Here is a 12,934-nt window from a genome sequence, read left to right as displayed (position 1 = left end):
GGCCGCCCACCCACGAGCCAGACTCGCGGTCGGGCGCCCCCGGTCCACCCTCGCTGCTTCGCAGCCGCGGGGGTTCCCCAACCTCACCGGTCTGGGTCTCGTGGCCGACGCGGACGAGCGGGCAGAGGATAAGTTGACAAATTGAGTTTATGGATGGAAAGTTGTGGGTAATCACTGAAATTGATTGGCGATCGGAGATTAGGCGCTCTGCGCTCCAAATTTCACCACCGGGTTTCGGTCCTGTGGAAGGTTCCCACTGAGAGTTAACATGTGAATATGGAGTAACCCTTACAGGAGCTGGATGAGGATAGGGAGAGTCATGAATGCTCCAAGCGCTCACAAACTCCAGCGGTTCCTTGAGACTAATGTACGGATCTTCCCCAGAATAAAAAAGGATAACTAGTATCGAATATTATGCAAAACAGGAAGCAGTAAGCTGTGTACTTAGGGAAGAAATGTCATTAGACTTAGATTGGTGGTCGGGGCCGTGGAGTTGTTGAGATTGAGACCGGAGGCAAGTAGAACTCTCTGTAGCTGTCACTATGTCATGTGCCCGTGGAGAGCTATCCTCATAATCCACGCGGAATGTCTGTGAGAATGGGTCGAACGTATAACTGATCGATCCGCCAATACGTGCATATTCTAAGGGCTCACACGATAGATCCGCGGCCTAACACAGGACCCCCAATTATTGTGGGGGAGGCATCATCCAGTTTCCGGCCATTGGCGCTTATTTTCAGCCAATCAGCATCAAGAATCCTGGAATCCTGTGATCTGATTGGCTGAAAATAAGCGCCAATGGCCAGAAACTGGATGATGCCTCCCCCACAATAATTGGGGGTCCTCCTAACACGCCGGCACGTGACCATGTGGTCCTTGACCAGAGACCATCCCGCCCAATAAGGGGCTCACATATATGCTTCGGCTCCGGGGCTCTGATTTTCGTGAGACCCGTGCATATGATGTCGCCAGGCCCCAGATGTCTGGGGGTCCAATATGGGGCACGTACCGGATTTTCCCAGAGCACCTAGCTGCGAGGGGCACTCGCAGGCGGGTAGGTCCTGACGACAGTCATAGTAGGGTGGGAGGTGAGAGGGATGCCAAGAACTCAAGCTTACATAATCTTACTCAAGTTGTTGAGAAGGCCGATAATTGATACACGAGCACCGAGTAGTGCATCAAGACAGCAGGTGGGACCTAAGAAAATGCAGACACATCGGAAGGCCAAGCGCGCCGTACGAGGGCGGTCGACCGCGAACACCGAGTAGCCACGTGGTCGCGCCACTCCAGTCTCCGCCTTCCTGCGCCCAAATCCCGGCTCGTGCATCCCTACAAGCTCCGAATCACAGCCTCAAATTCTTGTACCAGCGATCCTACCCTGCACGGTCGTTTGCCACCGTACTGAGACGCCCGTGCAGTTGTCAGACACCTGACATTACAAACGATTGTACCTCCCAATAGCGTCGCAGCAAAGTTTTTGAATATCCATTTTGGACTTCAGTATAAGTGTTTACACTTTTGCAATGGGCACATATAGTAGTGATTATACGGCCTGATAGTACTATATTGCCTGTAGAACACGGAGAACATCGTCGGCGCCTTGAAGCACATATGCAACCTGAGAATTAGGAATTAGCCAACCGCTGACCTCTTTGTTTTCTACACGCAGCACTTACAGCTGTGAGGGTTGGATTGCTGACTGTTGAGTCAGGAATGCAATCAGGGCCTCCAACCCATAGATTGGAATAAACTGAATCGCCTTTTTCGGTTCGTACTCGCGAATTTTTGTCTGCCACTGACGTATTTGAATCGTTTCCAATCCTTGTGCTTCCCTACAATAGGGCGTTCATTAGATTGAGAGTGGAAAAACTGCTCCGCTTACTATAGTGTGGATACCAAGAGGCTGGCGTAGGAAGAAGTCTGAGTCACGCTAATAAACACCTGAGCCCTCACTTACGACAAACTGCGGGGGTGCACTTGGGAGGTAGCTACCTAAAATATTTGCAGCTTCACACATTTCTTTCATCATGCTAAATGTAAAAACAGGTCGGCTAGCTTAGTAAGTATATCGCGAACCCGCATATACATACATTTGGGCAAGCTGGTTATCCTTGGCAGTGGTTTTGAAGTGGAACTAGAGCCCCCTCGCCGAATAAGCTAAATGCGCTACTTCATTTTTAATACACGCACTGTTGGCTGGGGCATCCCGTATATATCCGTATTTGGTCGACCCAGACGATCCTCCGTGGCGAATGAAATGCGATTCGACTCTTGAACCTCAAGCATACAAAAGTAGCGGATATCGAGCACGACCCGCTGGTCAATCTGAGGACCCACATCACCGTAGGAGAATGCGTCACGGTGAAATTGGGTGTGGAAGGGGTGAGACGGTGAATAGGGAATGCCCACTTGGGGCTCGAGGTCATCGAGAGGAATGGGGATTTCATCATTAGGGTCGGAGTTGGTACTACTATTTGTCTTAAGTGTATCGAGAAGTGTTTTCCGAAGTACTACCTTGAATATTGATACATCTAGAAGACCATTGATTTAGACTTATGAACCAAGCATCTTACCTGACAAAAGCTGTGGCTATGGCCAGTCAGGAAACATCGCAATGCCTTGTGGCGGATACCGCTATTCCAAAGAAGCTGGGGAGTACATATAACTCCACAGGTAGCAATAAACACCTACAAAATAATATATTGGAGCCTTGCCGATCCAAAAGTGAGATTTTTTCTTTACCTTGGCTTTAATTTCCTCCTCCTTCCTCGTGCGAAGGTTTCGCACCAATGCACTCTTGATTTTCCCAGGAACATCAGGATCAGCCTCAAACTTGACAACTAAGTATTCTGTGAGTAGCTTGAAGCGATTCCGCCCAAAAGCATCTTTAGCATCGATAAACTTTCCCAGAACAGTGTTCATGCCTGACCAGTCGATGAGTGTGTCATTGACCTTGGAGCGCTCTGCAGCCAGGGGAAGATTCGTGGCATTAATTCCCCTTGATTGATACGCGTCCGTGAGCGCCTTCTTAACAAGTTGATGTCGAATGGATGTATCAAATTGATCGGTGTGGACATTAAGCAACTTCTTTCCGCGCTCCAGTAGCTTACGCATTTCACTTCTTTCAATAGGAGACTGAATCAATTCGTCATCGTGAGGTTCAGCTGTCCAAGCTATATATTAGTGTTAGGTCGAAGAGGAGGCAGCTGTAGAACCTACGGCAGCAACAAGTCCAATGGGTAGACATACCACCAACCGTACGAGTGACCGCTCCGTATCCCAACGCTTGAGTATGGTCCTGATCTGGATTATATGGGGAGGCAACGGACGATCTTCCTTCTGGCTGAGACCATGCGTCACCTTGAAGGGCAGATAAGAATCCACCAGCTGGAGGGATAGACATGGGCTGCATAGCACCTCGGATGATATGCGCTGTGAATTGTTCAAAATGAATGTGCATAAACGAGGATTTACGTGAGTACAAGTACTCACTGAACGCATCAAAATCCTTCTGATATCTAGAAGATTTGTGAGAGAGAGGGAGAAAGAAGAAAAAGCTAAATGGGCGCACTTGACTTCATTTTTTAAATTCATACCAACAACAGGGCTTTCTTGAGCTCCGACTTCGACCATAAGAACTCGGGCGCTTTCGTGGGTTTCAAGAATCTGTCGAGCATAGGTTGCTCTAAGGGCTGGAAGGTCAGAAAATTGCCGCGCATATAACAAGGATAGGATAAAATACCCAAGCGGCCCACTACCAGCAATAAAGACATCATAGTCGAGGTCCAAGTTATTCATGTTTATACTGAATGTTGTGGTAGAAGTGAATACTGACCACCCAGCCATTGGTGGCCTTATATACACTCTCATGGACTGCATGATGCGTTCAAGGCGTAACGTATTACGGCGAATATTCGGAGCTCAAAAATCATGTATGAAACGGTGCCGTCTCATGAAAAAACGGCTAGGCAGAATGAGGGGCTTGGGGTACCGACTATTGAAGAAATTCGCCGCTCCTAGGGGTTAGAAGAGGGCCAAAACATCGGTTAAGTAGACCTATCATCACATGAGCATGACAGCCAATCTTTGATTATCAACGGAGATTTTCCGGAAAAAACGCACCAGTGGTATGAATATGTGCGAAACACCTCTGTGTACATCTATGGGCATGTAACAAACCACATACTACGAGTTGCTTCTATATTTGACATGTACAATATCAAATGTTTATCAGCAAAGAGATTTTGGCGCTCTGGTAAATTGTACAACTGGTGGTGGGAAGCAGAATGTGGTGGGCACATGAAGCCTTATGTTATCGGGCGCAATTATCCGAATGCTTATCCTGCTAACAAGCAAGGGCTTTTTCTGGACTGAAACTGATCCGTTTTACTCATACACCGGCTGGTTACAGATCGTGAACTCTCTAGCCGCTCTTAACCGCTCTTAACCGCCCTCGGTCGCTTTTCACTATATTCATCACGTTTACTTTGAAATCAGCTCGGGGGTTATGTGTTTGTTTCCCGGAGAAACTTATACAGCCTATTAGAGATCCGTAAAGAATGTTTCAGCTATTTATTTATTCTTATTACGGGAGCCTTCGTATCGATACATCACCTGCCAAGTGCCAAGTATCACCTATATATATTCAGAATCGCGTATCTTTAGGTAAATAGAATTTCATGAAGATCGGACACGCATAAGTGACCGTTGGTCACACCACGTCGTTATCCGTGCTCGCGGCTGGGCCTGTAACGGCAATATTTAGAGCTTCTAATAGTATAGTGAATGCGCATGCTAGAGGATTCGGAGACTCACCAAATATCAATTGGGCGCAAGTGGCGGAGAGAATGTCGGTAGGTGGTGCGACGAGCCACATGACTAGTCTTGGGCCTGGAAAGCTGGCATTCACGAGATGACGAGGTCGCCGCCTTACAAGCAGTCGCGAACATTGACCTACACCCTGCTGACGAACAGGTCGAACAACACACTTGCTGTATTTTTTTTCCATCATCATTCCCTATCACCAGGTCGCCGAGCGCAGATGGCCACCCTGACCCGTGAGCCGTGCCCACGTCTTGGGCGCACCGGCTCCGGCGTCTGCCCACCACGCCGGTTTGCACTTGGCGACATGGTGGCAAGCCTTCCAATGTAAGCACACCCGCATACATGGGGCAGCTCAGTCTCAGTAATCTAATCACGTGATGGTCGGCGGTCTATAGCTACAGAAGACCGTATTCGTATTGCGTATTTGGTCCGCTGATATAGCTCTATCCGTTCACAGGAATCAAACTCGGAAATCTATATCAAATTCACCTGAGGCCTCACGTAGATGGGCCCATAAGCCATCCTGCAACAGGCCGCTCAGTGTCCTATTTACTAGCAGATCAAAATTTCCCACCTAAATGTACACTGAGGTAAGGGGATTAACTATGAAGGGTAGTCCTTAGAAAGTCAAGAGCTTGTTTCTTATATGGATATTGATATAGCACATATCAGAATTGGGTTTCAAGCAGATGGTAGATCGCTCTTTCGAGACTTTGTAACTAAGTCCAGAGCTTCGTACATGTGGGTTTTTCTATGACAGGTGCCAGATCGGTAACCAGAAATGTTTCCAGTAACAACTCCAAGTGAATGAGAGATCTATGACGAGTATATGATGCTGAAGATATCTCAGATATATTATTACAGTACGTTTTTGCCCAGTAAATAAACAGACACACATCCAGGCTGTTGTACATCTTGTCATCCGAGGGGTTAAGACGACGATCTGAAAGAAGTGCCAATATTGTTATGTGATTAGGCGCGGATCAGGAAGGAAGTGGGATACTGGATGATCCAGTTCTAATCGAAACAGGTGAGCATCTACTGAGATAGCTCCTGTTTGGCGAAGCGTGCAAGAAGAAACGGTTGATGGTTGGATGAAATTCGGTTAGCTAAAAGCAGCCATCGTGAATATACGTACTAGATAGCATCTAGATGGTATAACAAATAGGATATCTCTATGATATGCTGTGGATTTAGATGAACCCGGAGAAGGTGGTATTGACAAACTGGTTAAACAAAGGTGGCCAAGGCTGTGGTTGGGGGTTATTGCTGGCAAAGCTTAAGTGTACACGCGATATCCTTACTCATAATCTAAAATATCTATTTCATTATTTTGAATGGTTGGCCTGAAGTAAGAATGTTATATGAGTGTGTCGACCGAATATGGCTAATCTAACCGGGAGAGTTCTATGCCCGGCTAGATCTGCTTAGTCATCACTCCGATGTCCACTCTTTACGCCGGAGATATTTGGACCGAAGCGGATGTTCCTTTCTCTTTTCATCCTTCTTCCTCCCAACCACTTTCCTCCCCTCCTCCCTTTCCTCCTCCCCTCCGTTTTTGTTCTTCGGTCTAACCTTTTGACATAGCACGACGAGCATAGACTTGTCCTTGTGTTATTTGGGATAGCTTGACGCCTCCCCAACGACCATCCTTGCTCCTCCGACAATCCTTACTGAAAAGTGTCTAGATGGCACCTATTCTTGCCTCAAACGAATCACTGGTCCTTTACCTCGATGCCGCACTGCTTTTTTGCATATTTCTCTTTGCTGTCTTTGGTTTTCCCCGCCTGGTGGCTCGACTGAGTCTACCACATTGTGAGGGGTTTGTTCTCCGGAACGCTAAGCCGCTCGCCACAAAAGTCACCCTTAACGATGGCAGCTCCTTAGATGACAAAGCTGGATCGGACGAAAGTAATATTGCACCATACAAAGTCGACCTCACTGATGCAAAGTCCATCCCGGACCGCAACAAGACTCCCAAGCTACCAGTTCACATCCCATCCTACTCGACCTGGCTTCACCCAATCTCCAAATTTGCTAATGCGCGATACGATGGTTACTCGGTCGGACAGTACACTGTTATGACTACGTACATGGCAGGTGTCGCTGTAGCCATGTTTCTATTTTCGAACCCTGTAAACAATTGCACTAGGGCGGGATTCGTGTGTATCTCTCAAGCTCCCATCGTTGTATTATTTGGTGTCAAGAACGGACCGGTTGGGACTCTATTGGGCAAAGGCTATGAAAAGGTTTCTTAATAAAATTAATTTCGGGTCCGCCATATTTGCTAATGCCATTGGTAGCTCAATTATATCCACCGCTGGGTCGGTCAGCTCATGTTCGTTTCAGCACTGTTCCACGTCGTTGGATATCGTGAGTTGTCCTTTTTTCTTATCTTGTTCCTGTATTAAATGTCTGTGCCTTAGTTGTCAAATGGACTAAGACCGGAACCCTGTCTATTGCCGGTCGGTCCCTTTCTTCTCCTTTGATCTTCTAAGATATTAAACACATCTGTCATTCATAGCTAAACGCCAAGTATGGGGCTGGTTTGCATTTGGGGGCCTCGTCTTCCTCACTGTGGTGTCGCTCCCACCGGTTCGACGAAGCTCATACACAATCTTTTGGCACGCTCATTGGATAGGATTTTTGCTGTTTGGTGTCTCGGTTGGTATCGCCTGCGTCGCGCCAATTCCGCCTAATTAAATATTGTTTTAGATCATGTACCATGCACCTGGTGCCATACCCTATGCAATTGCTGCTCTTTCTTTGTACGCTTTGGACCAGGTCTTGCGTTTATTCAAATCAAGAATCGCAACGGCTACGATCACACCTGTCCCAGCACTCAAGTGCACTCAGGTCAGCCCATATGATACCGTTTACATGAATTTAGCTCACGAATCGAGCAGTTGTCAATCCCTGAGATCGGCCGAGGCTGGCGCGCAGGCCAACATGTTCGTGTTCGTGTCCTGAACTCGAAAATGGGAATGTTAGGCTGGGCCGAGTCGCACCCATTTACTGTAAGCCTTTTTTGCTTTTTTTCTTTCATACTAAACTGATAATTTTCGAACAGATTGCGAGCATCAGCTCACCGAAAGGCGGAGGAGATGGGCTTACTCTACTCGTCAAAAAGGCTGGAGACTGGACAAACTCCCTCTATTCGCTTTCTCAGCATGTTACCTCGGAAGAGTCCTCTGGCTCCGGGTCGCGCGTTAAAGTGGTGGTTGAAGGACCCTATGGCGGACCCGGTTCCACGATCCCATCATCGTTTTCGTCAGCTCTGGTCGTAGTTGGAGGAAGTGGGATTACGTTTGGAACGAGCACTGTTGAAGAACTTGTCGCAGCTGCTGAAAATGGATGCACACGTACCAAGTACGCTGAGCTTGTCTGGGTTGTTCAGGACCACAGTAAGTTGTTTGATTCACTTGTTCAAATACAAGCTCTGACATTGCCATAGGCGCTATCGCTCCTCTTCTCCCCGCATTTGCGACCTTGTTGTCCCGCGCAAGTGATGCGCACATGACTCTGACCGTAACAGTCCATTACACCCGAGCGACCGACGTCGTCCCTGCCAAGCTCCCGTTCGGCATTCGCATCGTGGCCGGTCGTCCTAATGTATCTTTGGCCCTCGAAAACGTTCTTAAGCGCACAGAGATGACTTCTACACCCATCAACCCGGCAAAGGGCGTCATGATTGGTGTATGTGGACCAACAGGACTGGCTGAAGAGGTGTGGCAGGCAGAAAACTCTGTGGATGGAGAAATCAGAAAGAAAGTTGGAGGAGTAGAAGTTTACGAAGAGTAAGTCGACTATTATTGATTCTCTTTTCCACGCATTTAACTCTGGTCGTTTTACTTTTAGAGCATTTGGTTGGTAGATCCACCAAAAAACGACTTGAACACTCATATTCATCGTATCGAGCTGGAGCTCATTTTGTTCGCAAGTTTATTGGATGTACTCTGCGCATATACGTATCTGTGATATGGTTCGGTCGCATTTTTTGTTGTTTTATTTTGGGGGTTTGTCCGCTAGTCGGACCTAGTTGTTTTTGGGGCCTTTGATGTTTATGTATCGATAACTACTGTCATTTTGTGCTATACGAATGAAAGAGCTAGTCTCGCGTGAACAGGGTGTGAGATGTGAGATACAAGACATGTACAAGTCATAGTGGTTACTGGTCCCAATTTCCCAACCCACCATAGCGAAACTGGCTCTTGGGGCGGTTCAAAATTAGATGACGCTCCAACCAGCCCTATTCTTCGTCTTCAACCGGACAGAAAGAAAAACTGGTTTGCCGAAATGCGGGATGACACGTTTGACGCGTTCTCCAGCCGAAGGGAAGGGGCGTCGGAATTCACTCGGAGAGTCCGGAAGCTTAGACTGGAGCAGAACAGCTCCCGGTTTGCCGATCTGAAGTACACTATGCCTCGATCGAAGCAGGCTTATTCTACTTCCCAACCTTGCCTTTTGATCGAACGGAAAACGTTCGGGAGCGTTCCAGGTGATGGAGGAGATCAACAGTGCACCAGTGGCAGATCATAACTTTGGGCTAAATGAGGGTCCAATTCCGAAGATTTTCCGACCCAGCAAGCCACTCACCGACAACTGAGTCTGGATGCATATATACATTCAACGCGTAGCTTTTTTGGCTCCGAATTTTTTTAACTAACTGACCGCGTAGAATCTCGACTTTGGGCCATTTCTGGGTTGTGGCGGTCCCGATTTCAAGTTTCCCGTACCGGGCGGGGACAAGTAATGGAAATTTATCTCATCAGATAGCTGTAGAGCATTTAAGTAAAAGCTCGAAAGCGCGGAAGCACCCACCCCAAGTTATCGCCAAACTTACATTTATGACTCTCGCGACTGTTCGGGGTGCCACCGAGGCTGCAGGCCAGATAAATCCGAGCCAATGTGCACAAATACAAGAGTCACGTATCTTAATAAATACGGGCTGTTATATACACTATTTAACATGCGATTACAAGTAAACGTGGACCTCGCTTGTGGTATGATGGGCGTACCGATAAAAATATGGAATCAAGACAGTCTCTCACCAATGAAAAAAGTCGAGAAAATGGAAACACTTGACAGATTAGAGATGAGACGTATAAATTACCCACGAGTTATTGTACATCTGCAAAGTACCGATCCAAAGACTCTCACTCATGAGGTTATCTGTATTAGAGAGCTTGCGAAATAGTTCTATTCCTGTTTTGGTTCTATCTATGTAACACTCCGCAGTAGACTTGATTAGAGTGGGGCATTACAAAAATAGAACCAAAATAGGAAAAGAACCATTTCGCAAACTCTCTATTGTATGCATGTTTAAATTTTCTTTAAACCGATTTTAGTACCTCAGTGTTTTGAGCTATACGACAGCGTATTAGACTTTCTCCTTTGCGAGATAATGCTGATGTTATATGACCGGATCCACTGACGGTTTGTTTGAGTACAGGTGGTGATTCAATTCGACATGCATACGGTGTCTCTGTAGCTCAGCGGGAGTGATATCATATTCGGTTGCCGTTGTGAATTTATAGGAACATTATTTTACACAGAATATTATTATTCGTCATCATCCTCATCCTCATCCTCATCATTTTCTCCATCCTCGTCAGTGCTTTTCTCAACCACCAATACTACACCACCACGCAGAACCTCTACATCACCCACAGCCGTCTCTTCTTCGCATGGCACAAGAACTCTTGGGAAAGTAGTCGCAAGCTCAAAGCCCCATTCATGCTCGTATCCTTCGGGAGGTGACACAGGATCGTCAGCAGGACTCTGGTCAGGTGGTATACTCAGCGTTTCGACAAAAGCATAGATAGCTTTTACCGGCGCTGAGGCTGGGAATACACGCATACGCCTTTGGCCAGAGGGAATTCGAACTGTCACACGCACACCTTGAGCGGGTTCGTCGGGGACTAAGTTCTTTCTCGCCCATCGTCTCCACATTTCACGATCCCTGCGATGATGCTCACGTCTCTTCTCGTCTTCTTGTTTCAATCGTTCACGTTCGGCCTCTTGGGCCGCCCGTTCCTCAGCCTCCCGCTCGCGTTCTCGTGCTGCGCGAATTCTTTCTCCATCACGACGCATAGATTCTTCAAAGGCTCGATCTTGCTCTTCACGAAGTTGTCGCTCGTGTACGCGCTGTTGCTCAGCGGCTCGCAGGCGTTGAAGGAACGGTTGGGCTCGAGGGATTACAGTGTGAGAGATGTGAGTCACGAAGGCAGCTGGGGAAAGTGGGTTGAGCCGAGAAACAACCGATAGTTGGCTTGCAGTAGACGTAGACGAAGAACGCGTTGAGGGAGGAGGAAGTAAGGATACAAAGGCTACAAATGGATAGGTTGTGGCTGCCAGCTTGAGCGATGCTAAATGGACTATTAGTTGAGACTTGAGTTGCGTTGATTCAGCCAACCTTGATACGCTTCTTGGTCCCGGATATCGCCACCCCAAACGATAAAGTTGTGTTCAGTGAGAGCATTGACAACTTCTTCGTTTGCAAGAACATTGCTGGAAAATATCACAGGTCAATACTGATATATTTTGTGGGACGCTTCCTCACCGTTTAAATGGTGCTACATCGTCGTGTTCCTCACTTACGATGATCACACACAATATCCTTAATTCCCGTTGCGCGGCCCTCAAAGCTTCTTCGTAACTCCCAATAAAGAAATTTGGAAGAATTCCGGAGCTGAGAGTTTCTTTGCCCTTGGTTTCTCCTTCGATCTCTGCCCCTTTTTCTAGTTCCCTAACTCTGCCAATAGAGACTGCGCCCGTTTCTTCTTCCAGCTGTCGGACCCAACGTAACGCAGCCGCCCTTGGGTCGTCTATGTCACCACCAGGCCGTCGTGCCCGATTGAAGAATGCTAACGCGCCAATCAATGAGATATGGGGAAGGCGTGGGAGGGGGACACCGATAACTCGAAGTGGGAAGCCGACAATGCGCAGCACAAAGGTGAAGAGCGACAAGGTGAGAGAGAATGGATAGGCGAGCGCACGGAATAGGTTAAGGCCTGGCTGAGGAGTGGAGGCGTAGGCGGACTCAAGCAGAAAATTAGTATCAGATCCAAGAAGCACCAGATTTCAGCTCACCGCAGGGGCACGTCTGGTGGACCCTCGTTGAAGGGAATCATCCAATTCCATCTGCTCGATCCGTGAATTACTTCCATGGCTGCCACCAGGCATAGGTACTGTAGCACTCTCGTCAAATATCGCCTGTAGAGCCGTCTGGTGGTCCCGTCAAATTGGCGATTGGACAACCGCTTCTTAAATAATGACAAAAACCAACCTGTACATCCCAATTCGCCTTCCTTAACTCTGCAATCTCGCGTTGTGGGTTGGCGGCACCAGTAACCTCTTGGACTTGTACAAGAGCGCGCTGTTGATCTTCGTTCAAGCTGCCGACAATGTCCGTTTCCATCTTACTCTTGGACAATCTCTCGACAGGGAATTTTGTAAAGTAATTAAGTGACAAGTGAACGTGTCATGTTAGGTGTGTCCATCGTCACGTGAGTGAATGAACGTGAGAAATGGTCACGCGTAGAACCCTTTTTCACCCGCATTTAACCAGTTACACTTGAACAAGACAAACTCATCACAAACTCTAGACAGATTGCGACATAGAACCAAGTCAAAAAAAAAAAAACAAAGTATAAGAGAACAGCGAATAGCGAGACTCAGAAGAATGTGCTTTTGCAACTCGGCGGTGGGGGTTAGCTCGGGTTCCCATGGGTTAAGTCCAAGTCTCAGACCATGAGATCCAAGCTCCCCCCCCCATTGGCTTGCTTTTCTTCAAGACCATGGGTGCGACCAGTTAGATTAAGAGCATTGTACTTCAAATCAAGACCCGAGCTTCCATAGTAGTGATTCCCACAACAACAGGGTTCCGGAATTGGATCGGAATTTGGCTTCTTAAATCATGATAAAAACAGCTTATTGAAGCTGAAAAAAACGCAGAAGGCTTGGCACTTGGTGGTCCTAGGTTGTTCCCGGCAACGCTACAGTGTACAACATGTGACATCGGTTTCCGACTCATGATCCGCTTTTCGTAACATACTCAAAAAGCACATAAGGTATGGGGTTTCTAAAGAGTATGAAGATATGTCAGAGT

General features: G+C 47.4%; 3 protein-coding genes across 3 annotated transcripts; 1 reads left to right on the top strand and 2 right to left on the bottom strand.

Moving 5' to 3' along the window:
* Nucleotides 1-1,561: 1,561 nt before the first annotated feature.
* RhiXN_05693 (GMC oxidoreductase) lies at nt 1,562-3,798 on the bottom strand (the record flags this gene model as incomplete). The annotated part of the gene is made up of 12 exons (XM_043325509.1): nt 1,562-1,618; nt 1,677-1,832; nt 1,883-1,903; nt 1,958-2,030; nt 2,091-2,134; nt 2,191-2,514; nt 2,574-2,687; nt 2,743-3,164; nt 3,220-3,432; nt 3,493-3,518; nt 3,572-3,685; nt 3,743-3,798. 12 exons carry the CDS (start codon nt 3,796-3,798, stop codon nt 1,562-1,564), a joined length of 1,620 nt encoding a protein of 539 aa, XP_043180941.1.
* Nucleotides 3,799-6,512: 2,714 nt separating this feature from the next.
* On the top strand, nt 6,513-9,363 carry RhiXN_05692 (Ferric reductase like transmembrane component; the record flags this gene model as incomplete). The annotated part of the gene is made up of 9 exons (XM_043325508.1): nt 6,513-7,073; nt 7,128-7,197; nt 7,251-7,289; nt 7,349-7,488; nt 7,540-7,680; nt 7,731-7,841; nt 7,895-8,228; nt 8,279-8,621; nt 9,024-9,363. The coding sequence occupies 9 exons, from the start codon at nt 6,513-6,515 to the stop codon at nt 9,361-9,363; spliced, it is 2,079 nt and encodes a 692-aa protein (XP_043180940.1).
* Nucleotides 9,364-10,386: 1,023 nt separating this feature from the next.
* Nucleotides 10,387-12,244, bottom strand: RhiXN_05691 (UBX (ubiquitin regulatory X) domain protein; the record flags this gene model as incomplete). Its single annotated transcript, XM_043325507.1, has 5 exons — nt 10,387-11,192; nt 11,240-11,334; nt 11,387-11,865; nt 11,917-12,051; nt 12,113-12,244. 5 exons carry the CDS (start codon nt 12,242-12,244, stop codon nt 10,387-10,389), a joined length of 1,647 nt encoding a protein of 548 aa, XP_043180939.1.
* Between the last annotated feature and the right edge of the window lie 690 nt (nt 12,245-12,934).

Source organism: Rhizoctonia solani, chromosome 6, assembly GCF_016906535.1.
Source record: "Rhizoctonia solani chromosome 6, complete sequence".
NCBI classification, from domain to species: domain Eukaryota; kingdom Fungi; phylum Basidiomycota; class Agaricomycetes; order Cantharellales; family Ceratobasidiaceae; genus Rhizoctonia; species Rhizoctonia solani.
This window is presented reverse-complemented; position numbering and strand designations above follow the sequence as displayed.